Below are 21,417 nucleotides of genomic sequence, written 5' to 3' on the forward strand. Positions count from 1 at the left end.
AGACAAAGCCTTAGCTATAAGGCACCTCTAAGGGTGAAACCTTCTTAGGAGATGGAGGTTGATAGGTGTGAACTCACCCTTCAGTTAACAGAACTTCAATTAAGCATAAGCCTCCCTAAGACAAAAGGTGTGTGAACCAATCCACAAGTTTTTAGTGAGTATTGTTTTGGGTGGGTGGGTGGGAAGGCAAAACATAAAGAGCAGGCAAGAAAGACTGGAAAGAGAGACAGCCTGAAGGAGCCGCTGAAAGCCCGGTGGCTGACACGGGAAGAAACCTGGGAAGAGGTTTTTGGGTGAGGGGTGCAGGCTAAAAGAGTGCTCTAGGTGCCGTGAGCAAAAGGAGCTGTTTCCTGCTGTTTGATTCTTTCTGAGTTCAGTGATACAGAACTTTGTACACTCTTCATATATAAACAAAACTGCAAAGACGTACCTGATTACCACCAATTTCTACTCCCGCCTGGAACACCCATAGGGCCCCAAACTTTGACTAGCCACTTGGGTCAAAAGGTGCAACAATACCAATGGCCTTGTCTACACTTAAAAGGGTTTGCTAGTGTAGAGCTATACTGGCAACCCCTACTTTGCAGTGATGCTTAAAACCAGGTGTCTCGAACTCCATCTACCTTAGGGCCAGTGCCAGTCCTCAAATCCAGCGGGCCAATAATGTCACTGAAGATGGTGTTCAGAAAAGAAAACGTTCATATTGTATTTTTTATTTCGAACTTCTTAGAAATAATAAAACTATCATACAACTTTATACAATTCTTCACCTGCCAGAGAGTTTTTAGTGTTTGCCAGACACCTGGGCAACGCTTCAGTTCTGTCAGTTTGTTGATGTTTGGCCTCAGTGACTGAGCAGTTGAAACCTTCGGGATTGCAGCAAAGTGTGCGTCGGATAGTTGTGTTCGGTATTTTGACTTGTTTATATTCATTGTGGAAAAAAGTGATGCTGCCTCCAGGGCTGACTCTGCCTGGCAACTAATGATGCTGCCTCCATGGCTGACTCTACCCGGCGACTAGTGATGGTATCTCTGTCCCTCTCCCCCAGCCAATGGGAGCTGCAGGGGGCGGCGCCTGCAGCAGACATTGCCAGCAGCATGTCTGCCTGCATCTCTCGTCCGCAGGCTGCAGTGGGGAGGTTCTCAGGCCATAGATGGCCCGTGGGCCAGGACTTTGAGAACCCTGCTTAAAACAGCTCCCTGAACGCAGTAAGCTATACTGGCAAAAGGACTTTTTGCTGGTATAACTGCATATTCACTAGGGTTTTTGCCAGCACAGCTCTGTTGTTAGGGGTGTTATTTTTCACATTCCTAATGGAGATAGCGACGTAGACAAAAAATGTAAGTGTACACTTAGCCGTGTCTACACTACAGCGGCACAGCAACAGCACAGCAGCTGTGTCTCTGAAGTGCTGTAATGTAGACACTTCCTACATCAACAAAAGAGGTTTTTCCATCCATGTAGGCAATCCACCTCTCCAAGAGGTTGACCTACCTGCATCTACAGTGGCGGCTAGTTTGACCTAACTATGGCGCTCACGGCACAACGTTTTTCACAGCCCTGAGCAACGTGCCTCGGCTGATCTAATTTTTAGGTGTGGACCAGAACCAAGCTAATCCAACTGTGTCCACATTAGGGGTTGTAGTGATGTAACTCTATTAGTAAAAAAAAAGTCACCCACCTAACCAACATAGTCATACTGGTATAGAGCCTGTGTAGCCAGGCCTAAGGGTTTGATACTGCAGGTCAATCTATTTCCAAAACGTGGGAATTCATGTCTCACCTTATAGAGCTGTCACACACTCAGAGATGCTTGTCAGTCAATGAACACTATCAGTGACCTATGCCATGCAGCGGTTCAGCTGCATTGTGCCCTTAGAAAAATACTTTGGGGTCAGGGGGCAGAAAAGGTCTGTTTTAATAGCGGGCTCTGGCTGAAGCAGTTCTGGACAGTTATGTCTGTGGTGATAAAAGCGTTCACTAGGTTAGTACTAAACTGGAGCAATCCTGTGCTTGACAGAAGGAGTCAGATTTCAGAATTGCAGCGGTAAGGTGCAGGGAGCTGTTTCTTTCCCTCAACCAGAAATGGCAGCGTGTTTTGAAGCAGCAGCGCTATGGGTTTTTTTTCCTTGATTACTTTCTATGTTCTTGTTTCCTTCTTATTCCTAATCCTGTTTACTTCGGGGCTTATTGCCTCCCGGCACCCACAGCTCTTCCACATAGATGCATGGAGCAATATCACCAAATTAGACACAGTTCTGCAGCAAGTAGGGCAAGTGCCATTAGAAACACTCTGCAGCGGCTTCTGTAAAGCAACACAGTCCCGGACTAACTGGCACCTAGCTAGCTGAAGAGACACGTTAGGTATCCCTCTAGCTCCCATCACCACAGTATCTGAGCACCTCACAGTCTTTAATGTATTTGTACCCTGTGTGGTAGGGCAGTGCTATTATCCCCATTTTAAGGTGGGGAACTGAGACACAGAAAGACTAAGTGACGTGACCAAGGTTGCACAGGAAGTCTGCAGCAAATCAGGGAATTGAACCTGGGTTTTCTAAACCCCAGGCTAGTACCCTAGCCACCAGGCCATCCGTCCTCTTGCATGGTGGTGTGTTGGGGTGGGTGAAGCTCTCACCCACCAATGCCTGTGATGGATCTGTTCTTTAGGTAATAGACCTCAGGATCTAGGGCATCAATGTGTTGCACCAACATCACCTTCATGAAGTATTTATATTTGCACCATTGCTAAGCAGGAGAGCGGTTACCGTTTTCCATTTATGTTGTGGTAGCACCTAAAGGCCACAGGCAAGTAGGGCCCCTATTTGCTGCCTTTTTTTATTTACAATGTTAGAATAAAATGTTATAATTTATTTGTACTACAGTAGTGCCCAGAGCCCAGTCGTGAATCAGGACTTCATTGTGCTAGGCGCTGTATAAACACAGAACAAAGTATGCTTCCTGTCCTGAACAGCTAACAATCTCCGTATAAGAGGAGAGGGACAACAGATGAATGCAACAAATAGATGAGGACCAGCACAAGGAAACGAAGAGATAAGAATAATGTAGATCATTAATGGAATAGATGAGACCAGGATGTAACCTCAGATCTGAGTCAAATATCTGAGACTAAACCAGTTTTTGGGGTTTTAGTTCTAGATCCAGAAGGTGGTCATTTTCTGAATCTGTTTTGTTGTTAAGGTTTTTGCTTTGTTTTGTGGGAGTGGGGGGTGGGGAGAGAAGATGGTAGAAATTTCAGGACAACAACATCTAATCTTGTAACAGTTCCACCACTGTGAACAATGGAAATCACGCAAGATCAGTGCCTCTTGCAATATGTCCACCTACTGTGGGACAAAAATCTCAGGAGATCAGTTAGGATTTCATGAGATTTTTGAAAGGTAAGATCCCATCTGATTTTTGCAGTTGTGAGCATAATTTTCAGGAGAGCTGTTTGTGAGGGTGTGCGCCCTTTTTGTTTAAATCTGTAGCAGGAAACCAGGCAGGGGAGGAGTGGGGTATGTTTCTAATTAGAAGGTCTACAGTAATAGAGAGAGAAGCAAAACAGTTTTAGAGATAATGCTTTCTGCACTCTAATGAATGTCCTTGTTCAGGGTTAGAAGAAGAAATGTGACTCTTTCTGTGATTCTTTACCATTGATGCTTGACTCAGTTTTTAATACTTTTGTGCTGTCAAACCCAAACTTTAGCTGAGACTAAATGTGGGATGCAAACACCACTTGCTTGGTCCATAACTAGCTGTCAGGTAGGGTGCCCAGATAGCAAGTGTGAAAAATCAGGATGGGGGTGGAGGGGTAATAGGAGCCTATGCAAGAAAAAGCCCCAAATATCGAGACTGTCCCTATAAAATCGGGACATCCGGTCACCCCACTATCAGGCAACAGCACTGTTTAAAGATAATGTTACTTACCAGTAACAGTGTGATGTAGGTAAACAAGACTGCAGCTAGAATCAGAAGAAGAACAGACCAGAGAAACCAGTGGCCTACGTTTCCATAGTTGTACCTAAAATGCAATAAAATCTTGTAAACTGTCTGCAATTATTAAGAGTTACATTTTAATAAATGTAAGTAATAAATTCCCTTCCATCCCCCCACACTCCCCTCCTGAAGGAATACAGCTATGCATTTCCTACTAGGAGGAAACATGTTCATATAATGGAATCCACCTTCATAAAACTGGAGTGACCATAACACAAATGGCCAGGTAGGGATACAATGTATTTCTGTAAAAAGCAACAGAGGGTCCTGTGGCACCTTTAAGACTAACAGAAGTATTGGAGCATAAGCTTTCATGGGTGAATGCCCACTTCATCAGACGCAAGTAATGGAAATTTCCAGAGGCAGGTATAAATCAGTGTGGAGATAACGAGGTTAGTTCAATCAGGGAGGGTGAGGTGCTCTGCTAGCAGTTGAGGTGTGAACACCAAGGGAGGAGAAACTGCTTCTGTAGTTGGATAGCCATTCACAGTCTTTGTTTAATCCTGATCTGATGGTGTCAAATTTGCAAATGAACTGGAGCTCAGCAGTTTCTCTTTGGAGTCTGGTCCTGAAGTTTTTTTGCTGTAAGGGCTGGTCCACACTAAGCCCCCAGTTCGAACTAAGATACGCAACTTCAGCTACGTGAATAACGTAGCTGAAGTCGAAGTATCTTAGGTCGAACTTAAAGGTACTTACCGCGGGTCCACACGCGGCAGGCAGGCTCCCCCATTGACTCTGCCTACTCCTCTCGCGGAGCAGGATTACTGGCGTCGAAGACGAGCACTTCCGGGATCGATTTATCGCGTCTAGACAAGACGCAATAAATCGATCCCAGAAGATCGATTGCTTGCCGCCGAACCAGCAGGTAAGTATAGACATACCCTAAGATGGCTACCTTAACATCTGCTATTGTGTGGCCAGGGAGGTTGAAGTGTTCTCCTACAGGTTTTTGTATATTGCCATTCCTGATATCTGACTCGTGTCCATTTATCCTCTTGCGTAGTGACTGTCCAGTTTGGCCGATGTACATAGCAGAGGGGCATTGCTGGCACAATGTATTTCTGAGCACTGGTCCAAGAGCATCGTTCAGACAAGCTTGCTGGTCCTTAGAGTATTGGATTGATCCAACAAAGTGTTTCTAATCCTGACAGGCTACACAATATTGGAACTTAATGACATCATTTGGAATAATATCTTGTTTCCCTGCCACATCCGCACCCCACTTCATCTTGACATTACTTAACTAGCCAATCCCTTACAAACTACTCGCCTTATGTGTCCCTTGGAATTCCTCGTTTTCACCTTTATATGAAGTCTTGGTTTCTACCACTAGCTTTTTAAGACAAGGCCCAACAACACAATATCAGAATTCAGCTTTCTTTGCAACTGGTCCATAAACATGGTACTTCTGGCTGGGCTAGATGGTGCCTTTCCACAATGAACCACTCCATTCCCACCCTTTTAAACAACCCAAAATGCACCAATTTGGGGCTGGGTGGAGAAAGGCACAGGGGTTTTTTATTTACTTTCAGAACTCGTAAAGCACCCAGAGACCAAAATGTTGAGCCAAATATACTGTAAATGCCCAGATTAAGATTAGGAGAAGGGTGCTGCACAGACAGTTACTGACCCAAATAAATAACAATGTTACAGTTTCCCCCCCCAATCTTGGAGTTCACTGAACTCTGATTGGTTCTAGGTGTCTAATTTGCATGATCACTTCATGCATATTTCAGAATGCAAGGATTTGCATAGTCATCAGCTGATTATTTCTCAATATCCCTCAATATCCCTGCTGTGAACAGGCAAATCGCTCAACTCCAATTCTGCTCTGCTGTATTCAAAATTGCAGCTGTTTGACAAATACAAAGTTGCCTTCCCAGCTTGACCTTTTTAGATGAAGCAGAAAAAATCCAAGAGAAGGAGCAGGGAAAAAAACAGTCTTTTTGTTCATTTCATATATATATGGAGATATCCTATCTCATAGAACAGGAAGGGACCCTAAAAGGTCATTAAGTCCAGCCCCCTGCCTTCACTAGCAAGACCAAGTACTGATTTTGCCCCAGATCCCTAAGTGGCCCCCTCAAGGATTGAACTCATAACCCTGGGTTTAGCAGACCAATGCTCAAACCACTGAGCTATCCTTCTCCCCTCATCCTACCCCTCTTCCCATGGTGCCTTTCCCTAGAGACAGGCAGGGCACATGTCCCCAGAACAATTGTTATGCTTGAATTACAAACATCTTTATATTGGAAAGGAAGGATGCTCTTGTGATTAAGGCACTAGACTGAGTCTCAGATCTAGATTCAGTTCCAGGCTTTGCCACACACTTTCCATGTGACCTTGGGCAAGTCACTTTGCCTCAGTTCACCCATCTTCAAAATGGAAATAGCAATCCTTCCTTTCTTCCACCCTTTGTCTGTCTTGTTTATTTAGATTGTGAACTCTTTGGGCCAGGGACTGTCTCTCACTATGCGTGTGTACAGCACCGAACCCAACGGGGGCTTGACCTGGGTTATGGGCTCTAGGTGCTACTGTAATACAAATAATGATAATCTACTCGGGGGGAATGCCAGTCCTTCCCACCCCACTCAGTTTTGAAGCCATGTAAGTAAAAGGTATAATAGATACTCAGGGGGCGAGAGCCTTACTGAGCTGTGGGGAGAAAGGGAAGGTGGCAGGAGGGAGGAAAATGGGGAGGTGAAGAGAAGAGGAGAGAGAATGGATGAGCGTAGGAAGGGAAGACAGACCAAAGTGTTTTCTTTGTTTGCTGACAGCCCATTTTGACTTTTGTAGGTATTGTCTTTCGTTTCACAGATAGTTTAGGGCCAACATTTTCACCCGTGGGGGCCTAAAGTCAGACTCCTAAATACATATTTACACCTCGAGCCTCCCAAAGCATCTCAGCTCCGCTCTGGTGAAATTCAAGCCTCTTAAATTTAGATGGATTTAAGAGCCTGACTTTAGGTATCTGGATATGACAATGTTGGCCTTGATATTTAAATAAGCATTTCCATCTAACAACAACTTGAGGATACTTCCTGTTATAACCCGGGGATAACAGTACCCCGTGGCAACAAACACCAGAGCCTTTGGCTTTGGACTGTATTTTCTGTAAAAACCTCACTGTTCTGCTTCTGAGTTTATTCAGCCCAGGAGACAGTCATTAGCTTGTAAACAGGCAGCACCCTCATGATATCCTCAGAATAAAACTCAGCCCTTTACATCCCCCAAGTGCCCTGGGTGCATTAACTAACTAATTCTCACAGCCTGACCAGGGTTAGCAAGAATTAGCCCCAGTTTCCAATTAGGAAAGGCGCCACACAAATTGATTAAGGATCTAACATGCTGAGCATCTCCTGTGAGATGAGGACTCCTCGTTGTTTTTGCTGATACAGACTAACACAGCTACCACTCTGAATCCTGTGAGATGCTGAGTATTCTCAGTTCCCCTTATAGGCAATGGGGGCTTCTCACAGGACCAAGCCCAATGCGATGTACCCAGCTTCGCACAGCTGGGTGTTGTCAGAGCTGAGAGAAGAACTCTGGCTTAGTCCCGTGCTCAGCATATTAGAACATGCTGCCTGACCTCATTACCCTTCCTTCCTCTCCAGGCAGACAACTGGCTATTGACAACCTAATTTCAAATGGGTGCGGGAGGAGGGAGACTGTGGTACTTACCAGTCGAAGTTATTGTAGTCATTCTTTGCTTCCCCCCACATGTACAGAAAGACCAAAGAGAGGCAGAATGCTCCAACGAGAAACGGGAAGAACACACATTCCCACTGGAAATGGAGAGAAAGGCCAGGTGGTTAAAGCCTGGTTTACACAACGATGGACAGCGTACACTGCAGGCATATTTTTGACCCTCAGCTTATCCCAGATGTATGAGGCTTGGTGTCAGAATCACAGAAGTCAGAGATGGAAAGGACCTTGTTAGATCACCTAGTCCAATTCTGTACTGGCAGAGAAACGTTCCCTACAATTTATTCTTCAGCGCTTTCTCTATCAGAGCTTTAGATCACTCATGTGACGGAGGCCTCCACCTCTTCCCATAGGAGACGATCCCACAATCTACCTGCTCACACCATTTATAGTTTACCCTGATTTTTTAGCTTAAATTTTCCTTTTCTTAATTCAATCCCATTACTCTTAGTTATATCGCCTGTTCTAGTGGCGCTCAGCATGAGAAAAAAATGAAGTAACTCTTTACAGTTGTCGCATTTGTTATTTATTTGTATTGCGGTAGGGAGCCACAGCCATGGACCAGGACTCCATTGTGCTAGGCGCTGTACAAACACAGAACCAAAACATGGTCCCTTCTCCAGAGTCAGAGCGTAGTGTGATGTGAAAGTAAGGACAGAACTCCAAGTCACTACTCTGCAGATGTCCTGCAGCAGAACGTGGAGGCCGCTTGTGCCCGAATGGAGTGAGCTGTGATACGCCCAGGAGGGGGAAGCTTGGCTAGTTTGTAGCATTCTAAGATGTATCCTGAATCCCACCTAGAAATCCTCTGTGAGGATATGGCTTCTCCCCACGCCCTTTCTGCCATAGCAACAAAGAGCCTCGGAGATTTTCTAATGGGTCTGGTTCTCGGCAGGTAGAATTCCAGGGCATGCCTGACATGAAGGGAGTGAAGTCTCTTCTCGGAAGAAGTGTGGGGCACTGGGAAGAATACAGGTAAGTGTATTGATTAATTGATGTGGAACTCAGACACAATCTTGGGGAGGAATTTGGGGTGTAACCTGACAGAAAGCTTCTCCTTGTGAAATACTGTATAAGGAGTATCTGCCATCCTGGCTCCCAGCTCACTGACCCTTCTTGTGTGTGGCGCCTTTCCTAATTGTAAACTGGGGCTAATTCTTGCTTACCCTGGTCAGGCTGTGAGAATTAGTTAGTTAATGCACCCAGGGCACTTGGGGGATGTAAAGGGCTGAGTTTTATTCTGAGGATATCATGAGGGTGCTGCCTGTTTACAAACTAATGACTGTCTCCTGGGCTGAATAAGCTCAGAAGCAGAACAGCGAGGTTTTTACAGAAAATACAATTCAAGGCCAAAGGCTCTGGTGTTTGTTGCCACGGGGTACTGTTGGGTCACGGCACATGTGGCCAGAGATTCAAAGATCAGGCCTGCACGTGTTCAGAGGATAAGGTTAAGGTCTCATTGAGTCATTCCCCCAATGACCAGTGGGAAGGTCCTGATCAAGACCTTCATAAATCGAATCGAGGTCAGGTGTGTAAAGATAGAACTTGGGGGGAGGATGGCGCTAATTGCTGCTAGGTGTACTCACCGTGAACTGACAGCTGAACCTGAGGTCTTTGAGAAGAGGAGATAGTCTCGGATAACTGGAACACCCACAATATCAAGTGAATGCTGGTGGCAACATGTCCAGGCCAAAAGTCACCACCATTTAGCAGAATCTAGTAGGATCCTTCCTGCTTGGGGTCAGGATTTCCTGAACAGGGGTGAAGCATGAGTGTTCTACCTCTGACACCCATCCAAACACCAAGCTGCGAGGCGGAGTGAGTGCTGGTTGGGGTACTTGACTTTCCCCCCATCCTGAGTTAAGAGATCCTGAAATGCATGGATCCTGACAGGCGGGCACGTGGACATCGTCAGGGCTCTGTGAACCAGAATTGTCTGGGCCAAGGGTGTGAAGAGGAGGATGGTGGCTCTGTCACGTTGAATCTTCCATATAACTTCTTGTGGTAGGCAGATGGGAGGAAAGGCATATCTGAGGTCGTCTGTCAGGGAAAGCATCGCCCTGGGAGTCTTGGCCTATGGCTCCCCTGGAGCAATATAGGGGAAGCTTTCTCTTCATCTGGGATGCAAAGAGGTCCCATAGCACAGTCCCCCATAGAGCGAATATGGTGGTTAGTTTTGTGTGGTGGAGCTCCCATTTGTGGTCTGCAGGGAAGCTTCTGCTTAATCTGTGTGCTAGGGAGTTCTGAGCACCCAGGAGATATGTATGGTGATATGATTTCTGATACACCTGTTCCAAATTCTGATTGCTTCCACCCAGAGGGGATGAGATCTCACTCCTCCCTGTTTGTTTATATAGGCCAGGGATCGGCAACCTTTGGCACGTGGCCCGCCAGAGTAAGCCCCCTGGCGGTCCAGGACGGTTTGTTTACCTGCCGCGTCCACAGATTCGGCCAATCACAGCTCCCACTGGCCGCGGTTCGCCGCTCCAGGCCAATGGGGGCTGCGGGAAACAGCAGCCAGAACATTGCTTGGCCCGCGCCACTTCCCGCAGACCCCATTGGCCTGGAGCAGCAAACCACGGTCAGTGGGAGCCGCGATCGGCCAAACTTGCGGATGCGGCAGGTAAACAAACCGGCCCGGCCCGCCAGGGGGCTTACCCTGGCAGGCCGCATGCCAAAGGTTGCCGATCCCTGATATAGGCCACTGTGATGATATTGTTGGATGTTATTTGTACATGGAGTGAGCGTACGAGGGGAAGAAAGGCCTGGCATGACAGGCCAACCGCTCTCAGGTACCCTGAGGTCCAGGTACCCTGAGCAGTGTGACAGTCTAAGTGATCACCCCATCGTGTAAGGGAGGTGTACATCGAGATGGTTGCCCTCAGTATGAGAGGGCTGAAGGGAGTCCCCACTATGCCTTTGTTCGGGTTGGACCACCAAATGAGGGAGGTGAGAACTCCAGAAAGAAGGTGACTTTCAAGTCGATGTGATCCCTGTTTGGTTGGTAGGCCGAATGGAGCCAACCTTGTAGGCACTACAAGTGGAGTCTAGTGAAAGGCATCACGTAGGTGCATGCGGCCATGTGGCCTAACAGGGAGAGACACCAATGCACTGTCGTTCAAGGTTTGTGGGTGATGCAAGAGATCAGGTTGCTCATCAGTGACCACATAAGATCTGTCTGCAGAAAGGAAAGCTCTCACAGAGATAGAGTCCAGCTGTGCTCCTGTAAAATACATTGTCCTTGTGGGTGACAAAACGGACTTGTCTTTGTTTATACAAACACTTAGGCATCAAGGAGGCACTGAAGAAACTCTGTTGCTCACATAACTTCTTGGCGAGATTGGCCTACCAAGAGCCAGTCGTCCAGGTATGGAAATACCCTATATCCCCAATGTCTCATCTGGACCGCTACCATGGTGAAAACTTTCATGAACACCCTGTGTGCCTTTGCAAGTCCAACAGAAACGATGAGGAACTGGTAGTGCTCTTGGGCAACCCTGAAATGCAGGAACTTCCTGTGTGATGGGTGAATGTCCAGATGGAAATATGCTTCCTTCATCTGAAAAGCCATGAACCACACTCCCTCCTGAAGGGAGGAGATTGTAGTTGCCAGTGTAATCATCCTGAATTTCAGTTTTCAGATAAGGATGTTGAGTTGCTGAAGGTCCAGGATGGGTCTCCATTCTATGTCTTTTTGGGGGATTAGGAAATATGGGGAGTAGAATCCTATCCCCTGATAATGGGTTGGGACGCTCTCTATTATCCCCTGGTGTAACAGGGATTCCACCTCCCATTGAAGAATCAGTTGGTGAGGGGGTCCCTGACGGAGGTAGGAAGGTGGTTTGTGAGGAGGGAAAGAAAGAAATTCTATGGATAATCTCCAGAACCCAACTGTCCATGGTGATCTTGCTCCGACTCTGGGTGAAGAAAGTAAGACGACCTCCAAAGATGATGGGAGGAGAAGTAGGTGGCATCTGCGTGGGTCTTGATGTGCATGTCAAAAATGGCCTTTGTTGCTTACAAGGAGGTTCAGGTGGATGCTGGTAGTATGGGATAGGTGCAGGAGGTAGTTGTGGTTGAAAGTGTGGCTGTCTCTGGTGTTTCCTTCTGGGAGCTGGAATGTAAATCCCCAGGGATCACAGGGTGGATCTCGAGTCCTTCACGGAGTGTAGTGACTCGACTGTCTTTTCATTAAAAAGGTTGGATTCATCGAAGGGGAGATCTTGGATAGTATTTTAGACCTCTGTAGGGAAGCCTGGCGATTACAGCCACAAATCCCTTCTCATGACCAGTCTTGTGGCCAAAGATCTGGACGCTGTGTCTGCGGCATCTACCTCAATCTGGTACTTTGCTACCAACCTCCCATCGCCCAGAGAGGACTGGAACTGGACTTGGTCTTCCATGGGGAGTTTGTCTTTAAATTCCATAAGACTGATGTAGGTGTTAAAATTATATTTTGCTAATAAAGCTTGGTAATTAGCTATACAAAATTTGAGGCCTATGGAGGAGAAAACCTTCCTACTAAGGAGGTTCTGTCTCTTTGACCAGTTATCTGCCAGGGTAGATTTTTGGTAGTGCAGCCAAGCTCTCTCCATAGCTGCCTGTACCACCAATGAATTAGGGGCAGGATGGGAAAACAAGAAGTCAGTCCCCTGGCCCAGCACAAAATAGCGTCTTTCAGCTCATTTTGGTGTAGGTGCATAAGAAACTGATGTGTGCCAAACCGATCTGGCTGGTTCTAATATGGCCTTGTTAACTGGAAGGACCAGCCTGATCAGCCCCTGTGGCTGTAAAATGTCCAGGAGCCAACGCTGAGGGTCTTGGAACTCCTCTAGCGGGATGTGTAGATCATTAGGAACCCTTTGCAACAACTTCTGATATTGCCGGTGGTCATTCAACAGAGAGGGCCACAAAGGAGTGATAGTATCATCCAGAGAAGCTGAAGAGGCGGAATCGGCGGTACCAGAGGAACACCAGTTCCATCTGGTACACTGACGGAACTGGCTGATGGGGGCGGGGGGGAAGCGGTACAACTCCTGAGAAGGGTCTGAGCGCCTGCCATAGGAGTCTCAAGAGCCCCAATATGGCCAGAAGAAAGGATCGGTTGCTGTGGCCCCCACAGGAATCTATACCAGGTGGGGGTCAGAACCCAAGGAATAATAGCAACTCAGCTGTCTACCAGGGCTCGTGCAATGGTGCCGCTAAATCCTCTGACTCCTCCAATTCTGAGCATAGTTCTGTTGGTAATGGTGGCATCATTGGTACCGAGAAGCCCTGCCCGATGGATAAAGATGGGACCTCTCCTGAGACAATGGTAATGTTTCCTCCTCTGGGATAGCAGGTGAAATTCAATGTTGATAAAAGCAAAGTAATGCACATTGGAAAACATAATCCCAACTATACATATAAAATGATGGGATCTCAATTAGCTGTTACCACTCAAGAAAGAGATTTTGGAGTCATTGTGGATAGTTCTCTGAAAACATTCACTCAGTGTGAAACAGCAGTCAAAAAAGCGAACAGAATGTAAGGAATCATTGAGAAAGGGATAGATAATAAGACAGAAAATATCATATTGCCTCTATATAAATCCATGGTACGCCCACATCTTGAATACTGCGTGCAGATCTGGTCGCTCCATCTCAAAAAAAGATATATTGGAATTGGAAAAGATACAGAAAAGGCAACAAAAATGATTAGGGGTATGGAGCAGCTTCCATATGAGGAGAGATTAATAAGACTGGGACTTTTCATTTTGGAAACGAGACGACTAAAGGCGGGATATGATAGAGGTCTATAAAATCATGACTGGTGCGGAGAAAGTAAGGAAGGAAGTGTTATTTACTCCTTCTCATAACACAAGAACTAGGGGGTCACCAAATGAAATTAATAGGCAGCAGGTTTAAAACAAACAAAAGGAAGTATTTCTTCACACAACACATAGTCAACCTGTGGAACTCTTTGCCAGAGGATGTTGTGAAGGCCAAGACTATAACAGGGTTCAAAAAAGAACTAGAAAAGTTCCTGGAGGATAGGTCCATCAATGGCTATTAGCTACGATGGGCAGGGATGGTGTCCCGAGATTCTGTTTGCCAGAAGCTGGGAATGGGCGACAGGGGATGGATCACTTGATGATTATTCTGTTCTGTTCATTCCCTCTGAAGCACCTGGCATTGGCCACTGTTGGAAGACAGGATAGTGGACTAGATGAATCTTTGGTCTGACCCAGTATGGCCATTCTTATGTTCTTCTGCATCCTTGGACCCTGGGCATAGTCCTGGGACCAGTGAGAATTTCCCCAGACTGCGGGAGTATTCTATTCTATACTAACTAGAATTCCTAAGTTACGATATAAACTATTTAAAACTATGTTTTACAGGTTCTGCAACAGTGAAGAGGACGCAATAGTGAAGAGGACACAATTCCAACTCAGGCCATGCAGTGGTAAGAAGGAACAGGAGAGGTGTCAACTCACAGTGCCTCTTATACCCTCAGTCGGAAGCCAAGGAGAGTTGCTGCGCATGCATGGGTCAATGGACACTGCTTTGAAGAAATTCCAACCTCAGGCACATGCAGCACATGCGTACCCAGATGTGGAATACACATAGGGACCATCACTCGAAGAAGAATCATAGATTCCAAGTCCATAAGGGACCATCAGGAGCATCTTGTCTGACCTCCAATATAACACAGGCCATAGAGCTTCCCTATAATAATTCCTAGAGCAGAGCTTTTAGAAAAACATCCAATCTTGATTTAAAAATTAGCAGTGATGGAGAATCCACCAGGATCCTTGGTAAATTGTTCCAATGTTATTAGCTCTCCCTGTCAAAAATTTCCAGTCTGAATTTGTCTAGTTTCAACTTCAAGCCATTGAATCTTGTTATACCTCTCTCTGCTAGATTGAAGAGTCCATTATTAATTATCTGTTCCCTATGTAGATATTTATAGATTGCAATCAAGTCACCCCAAAACCTTCTCTTTGTTAATCTAAATAGATTGAGCTCCTTGAGTCTACCACTGTAAGGCATGTTTTCTAATCCTTTAATAGTTCTCTGAATCTTCTCCAGTTTATCAACATCCTTCTTGAATTGTGGTCACCAGAACTGGACACCGTATTCCAGCAGCAGTTGCACCAGTGCCAAATAAAGAGATAAAATAACCTCTTTCTGCTCCTAGTCAAGATTACCCTGTTTGTGCATCCCAGGATTGCTGTTTGGGCCACAGCATCACACTGGGAACTCATGTTACCACGACCTCCAAAACTTTTTCAGAGGATAGAGTCCCCCATTCTGTAAGGATAGCCTACATTCTTTGTTCCTAGATGTATACAGTTACATTTCGCTGTATTAAAACACATTTTATTTGCTTGCACCCAGCGATCCAGACTGCTCTGAACCAGTGACCTATCCTCTTCATTAGTTACCACTCCCCAATTTTTGGGTCATCTGGAAACTTGTGGTGATTTTATGTTTTTATGGTTGTGATGATTTTATGTTTTCTTCCAGGTCATTGATAAAAATGTTAACTAGCATAGAACTGATCCCTGCGAGACCCCACTGGAAACACACTCACTTGATGACAATTCCCTATTTACATTGAACTATCAATGAGCCAGCTTTTAATCCATGTAATGTATGCCATGTTAATTTTATAGTGGTCTAGCTTTTAACCAAAATATTGTGTGGTACCAAGTCAAATACCTTACAAAAATCTAAGTATTACTTTTTTCTACCAATCTTTGTAAACTCATAAAAAAATATCAAGTTAGTTTGACAGGATCTATTGTCCATAAATCCATGTTTATTTGCATGAATTACATTACCCTCCTTTAATTCTTTATTAATGGAGTCCTGTATCAGCCACTCCATTATCTCGCCTGGAATCGATGTCAGACTGACAGGCCTATAATTACCCGGGTCATCCTGTTTACCCTTTTAAAATATTGGCACAACATTAGGTTTCTTCCAGTCTTCTGGAACTTCCTCAGTGCTCCAAGACTTATTGAAAAATCAACATTAATGGTCCAGAGAGCTCCTCAGCCAGCTCTTTTAAAACTCTTGGATGAAAGTTAACTGGACCTGCTGATTTTAAAATGTCTAACTTCAGTAGCTTCTGTTCACATCCTCCAGAGATACTAGTAAGTTTGCATGAGGCATAAATCAGGGCAGAGTTTGGCCCATAGCACCTTTCGAATACAAGTGTGATGATGGACTTGTCCCGTAACTAACAGTTCACAGTAACAACATGCTAACATACCATCTTGCAGCAGCATTGTCCTGGCTCAGTCCTTCTCCGCTGATATCGCTTCCACCGGCAGCTGTAGAGCCCCGCCAGGCAGGAGACGAAGGGCTGATGTTCATACCGCTGCAGCAAGTGCCGACGCACCACCTTCAATTTCCCAAACTTGAGCTTCTTGAGACTGACGGAACTGCTGTCCATCTGAGGGGGTTTATCTCATTTTCCCTCTGAAATGAAACTGAAAATTGTCAGGGGACGTTTGTCCCATATCTGCTCTTGCCTCCCTGGACAACACATTTCATGTAGCCTGTCTGACTAGCAGATTTTGCCCTGAGTTAGACCTACTGTGTAATCCCATTAGGTCATCTGTTCTCCTGCATGTAGAAAACTGAATGGAAAAAGAAACCTCCAAAGGATGAGCTGCCAGCCTCCTCCGTTGGCCTGCCAAGACTGGCAGGACAAGAGGGATGTGAAGATATGTGTACTGTTTCTTTAAGACTGGCAGGAAGGGAACTGAGGAAGATTCTATACAAAAGCTCTATAGTAAAGCAGAGAAAAAGAAACAGAGTGGATAATATTGTTTCCATTATCCTGATGGAGTCCCTTGTTCAGGGACAGAAGACAGAGTCCCCTTCTGTGATTCTTCGTACATTGGCACTTGTTTTCAGAGCTAGTTGAAGCTTTTCCATCAAAAGCCTTTTGATGGAAAACACACCTTTTCAACCAAAACCAAAAAATTAATTTTTGATGAAAAAATTCAACTGGGGGAGAGGGGCAAAAGGGGGGGAGAAAAAAATCACCGGTACTTGCTTTTATTTTATTTATTTATTTTTTACTATTTCCACAAAGATGGGAGGAAAAGTAAAATTTCAAAAAGTGAGAGAAACTGGATTTCCCCCCCACTGAAATTAAACAAAAATTTTAAAAATACTAATACTTCAAAAAATTCAGTTAAGAAAAACCAAAAATATTACACAGAAAATTTACCTTTTCTCAACCAGCTCTGATTGTTTTGAACTGGTTTAATATACACAGTAAGAAAGAAAAATCAACTTCTCCCACACACACACACACGCACACACAAAACAGATTTCAACCCTCCACAAAGACATTTCAGTTTGATAAGCCTGGGGGACAGCTCCGATTGTGGCAAAGTACAATTTATGCAATGGACAATGAAGCTGAAAATATTTAAAAATAATTTGTGCTTTCTGAGGAAAGAAATTAGAATAACTATGACATTATTCTTGGAGAGTATTTCATCCCCCAAAAGAAGATCATGTGTAAATAGATGGGCTTTTACCAAAGGATGCAGAGACAAGCAAGAAGCATGGTGGTCTTTACGAACCGGTAGAGCTTTGAGACTTGGGCTTGTCCAGACATAAAAGTTGTATCCCTATCACTATAGCTTTATATAGAGTTGAAACGGTACAACCCCTTAGCTGTGGGCTCAGTATAAAAGTGATTATACCTGTACAGTATAGCAATTCCAGTATGGGAAGGTGAATAAATTATTGATGTGAACTGAGTGAAACCTTGTTATGCGTTAACACCTCATTGAGATTTCTTAGTGAACTCACCCGGATAGCTCAGTGGTTTGAGCATTGGCCTTCAATTAATGTAACTGTAAGGATAAGCCCCGTCTAAGACAAAAGGTATTTGGGAACTGGTCCAGGAGATTTTGGATGAGTATTGTAATTGGGTGTGGGGAGGGAATGGGAAAACAGATTACACAGAAATTGATATGAAATAAGAAACAGGAAGAGCGCGCCTGAAGGAGGAACTGAAACCATGGTAGCTGAGCTGACTCTGGAAGAAACAGGGGGAGAGGGTTTTTGCGTCAGGGGCTGTTGCCTGATCTATGGATTGTGTATTAATTATATTGATTACTTAAGAATTCCCAGTTAACACTCTGAGGTTTGATAGGTACCTGTCCAAAGATCCAGCCCAGTATTATTAAAATTACTGTTCAGTTGGGAACCACAGTGTGCACAGTTGCAACACCCACTCTTAGGAGCCCTTCTGTTTTTGTAACCATTTTATTAAAACAGTCACCAGCACTCTAACCCAGCAAGGTAGATAAAGATAATACAGAACGTACATCTGAACATCCAAATACTCACACCATCCCTTGCAGAACAACCTGAAATGTTAATCATTATCTTCCTCAAATAACTTTTATAATATGTTATACTTACACCACTACACCTAATGCATACTCAGCAGGGTTTTTCCCCTGCTTCCTTATTTGTGTTTCCTCACCGTCCTACTATTAGCGTGACCTTAACCATAGGTTAGTTTATTAACGATCTCAGCATATTGTCATATACATCAATTTGTTGCCAAGGCAAGTTTGTGGTTATGCATCTGCGGATGTTCTTATCCTACAATATCCAAAAGCTGGTATCCATTCATATTCCTGTGGTTACCTAGTCATATACAAAAATCCCCTGAATTTAATATTCCCAGTTCCTCAATAACTCAGGGTCACTGCTGGGTAACTCACTCATGCTAGGGTTCACAGGCCTCAAAGCCTTATGCTAACTGCTCAAGGAAATGTCTTATAGGACGTAGGCTTATAGGCTCATTGCTTTACTGCCTTAACTTATGCCTATGCCTTACCTAGCAAATAGCTATAGCCTACAGGTTCAGGCTTTAAAGAGTGCTCTTGGTTTTGTGAGCAAAAGATATTTCCTGCTATTTGACTCTCTGTGTTCAGAGACACAGAACTTTGTACCATTCTTTGTAAAAAAACAAAACTGCATCAAAGACATACCTATTACCAATGTCTACGCCCTACTGGTTCACACAGAGGGCCTCAAATTTTGACTAGCCACTTGGGTCAAAAAGGGGAAACACTGTACCTGTATAAGACACCTTTATACAGGTATAACTATAACCAGGCCAGAAGTTGTACCACTATCATTATATCTGTAAAACACAAAATCACCGCCCCCCCTCCCCCACAACCAGTTATATTAGTACCACTTTTAAGTGTAGACTGGACCTTTAGTTGCAGTAAAGAGGACTACATAGGAGATGATTTAGTAATTAGGTTTTAAACACAAAACTTTCAAAAAAATTATAACTAATATGTGAGCTCACTTTGGAACAGACAGTGCAAGTGGCACAACAGTGTGAGCTAGTGAAAAAGTAATTCACCTGAGAAAAAAGTGGTGAGATTATGGTGCAAGAAGTAGGGAAAAAAAAAACCCCACCTCCCATGGGAGAAAACAGAAGCACCATTAAAAAAAGCCTCTTATGAGCACTGAGTTAGTTGGCAAAAGCGATTTTGTTATATTGGAGAGCTTGGGAAGTGATAGTGTGTCACTTGATACATGTTACCTGTTTGGATCTGAAATCAGGAATGTCTCCTGCAAGGTTTAGTAAGTCGCACAGGGCTCTGCCTTCTTTACCTAATTTATAAAATACAATAATAGTTAAAAATAGAAATGTGCAGTTCACACTTTCCATCCTTATGGATATTTCCACACAATGAATTGCTTGTGAATGACCTACAGAGCAAGAGTTTATTTTTTTTATTTGAAGTTATTTGATAAATCATTTGAAACAATGGATACATTCAAAAAAATCTCCTGAGCCATTCATAGACAATTTGCCAACAGAAGAGGAGGTGAAATTGGTCAAATCAGTTACCAAACTCTATCTAATATGTTCTGTGTTAAATTCTCTCCTCTGTGGTGATGCAAATGAGATTGAATTATGGCTGTGTGTGTTTCATGCAAATCTATATATGAAAAAGATTAACACAATATCACTACAGCATTGCCAACACCAAGTGTTCAAAAATCATGGGTCAAACCTCATAATACCATGAAATAGCTTAAAAAAATAAGTGCTGGATTTTTTTTTTTCATCTCAGTTTTTAAGATGTTAGATTACACTCAGGTCATATTTTCAAAGCTTTTCTCTGAAAACATAAGAGCTAGAAACTTCACTTTTTCTTTGATAAAACTGAGATTCTAAGTCAATCACTTGCCTCCAAGGCTTGCAGCTTTAAGACAGACACCAAATATCACAAGAATCACAATAAAATTGCAGAACTCGATGTCATTATTTATATAATGTCAGAAACGTGCTGTATGGTTTACAAATCGGTCTGACCATTACCTCTGTCCAGGAGAGTTACAGCAGATCTAATGCTTTTATTCTATTTGCATAGCTTACGTATTTTGCATCTTTCCATTAATGAGTCAGCTCCTGTTCTTGGATATTTGGGACCAGGTTATTCCTCAGTTTTTATTCAGTCCTTACTTGGGGTTTGATCCTACACTACTGAGGGCAACAGAAGCTTTGCCATTGGGGTCGATGCAAGCAGGATCAGGCATTTAGACAAAAATGGGAATTTGCCTAATAGGGACCTCAGGATTTGGGCCATTTTTACTTCATGCATTCCTAGAGTAGTCTTAGAGCTCCCAAATCTACAAGTACGGGTATCCCATAGGGCAGAACCTGCACTCCATGTGCACCCAACGTTAGTGACTTTGGAAGTTTGACATGTACCAGGAATGCAGAATCAGGCCTTTACCATGTATCGAGGTGCTTATCTGGTTCCACCACCACAGTATCTGAGCATCTCACAAACTTGAATGAATTTACTCTTCCAACGCCCTTGGGAGTAAGGGAAGAATTAGTCTGGGCCCCAGTTCAGCAAAGCACTAAGCAGACGCTTAACTTCAAAAATGCCCTGATGAACTGGAGTCTTAGTTTTTCTTTATAAATCATTTCCACAACCCCATCCCCAACCCGCTAATAATTTTTTAGCAAAATTAAAATTGAACTCCCCCTAGTGGCGTGGGGTGAGCAGAAGTGAACGGGACATACAAGAGGCACTTTCACTTAGCTCTGCATTTTGTAACTTGTGTATAAAAGCCAACATTTCATTCGCCATTTCACATCCACCTCACGTCACATTGCTGCCAGCTCCTATTGCCCCTAGGTTTCAACCTTACTGCTGTCTGGGTTTCTCCTTCCCATGCAATGTCTGTATTTCAGATCATTTGTCCCCGGATCCCTTAGCTTCATTTTTCCAGGCTGAATGTGCTTCTCTTTGCCCGGTATTGAAACCAGCTTATTATTAACTCTCTCCTGGGTCTCTATAATCTTTTCACACTGAACTGTCCCCCAGCCCTTGTCTCTGTTTGCCCTGTCCCTTCTCTTTCTCTACTCAGAGACCTGCTTTCCTGCTTCTCACTTCCCAGCGGCTGTCGCCCAACGGACACAGAACTTTCCAGCCTTGGTTCCCGGAATGTCATCAAGCATTAGATCAGCTTATCTTAAAGGGCCGGTAAATTCTAAAGGGGCAATAAACCCGGCAGCTAATAGATCAGCTGGCATAAATTGGCATAGCTCGACTGAAGTCAATGGACATATGCCAACTTGCACCAGATTGACCATTAAGAATCAAGAAACCCACATAAATCCCTCCAGATTTTTGGTGTTACTGATGAGATG

The 21,417-nt window shown here is 44.2% G+C and overlaps 1 protein-coding gene across 1 annotated transcript in view; it reads right to left on the bottom strand.

Annotated features, from left to right (window-relative positions):
* GDPD4 (glycerophosphodiester phosphodiesterase domain containing 4) overlaps positions 1 to 16,143 on the bottom strand; it is a 46,745-nt gene extending 30,602 nt beyond the window's left edge. The window contains exons 1-3 of the mRNA XM_024200643.2: positions 15,961 to 16,143; positions 7,678 to 7,781; positions 3,928 to 4,021 (exon numbers count right to left, since the gene is read on the bottom strand). Of these exons, the coding sequence (XP_024056411.2) occupies positions 3,928 to 4,021; positions 7,678 to 7,781; positions 15,961 to 16,143 (381 nt within the window). The remainder of the gene's footprint in view (positions 1 to 3,927; positions 4,022 to 7,677; positions 7,782 to 15,960) is intronic.
* Positions 16,144 to 21,417: the final 5,274 nt, after the last annotated feature.

This window comes from Terrapene carolina, unplaced genomic scaffold, assembly GCF_002925995.2.
Source record: "Terrapene carolina triunguis isolate 2854851 unplaced genomic scaffold, T_m_triunguis-2.0 Scaffold97, whole genome shotgun sequence".
Classification (NCBI taxonomy): domain Eukaryota; kingdom Metazoa; phylum Chordata; order Testudines; family Emydidae; genus Terrapene; species Terrapene triunguis.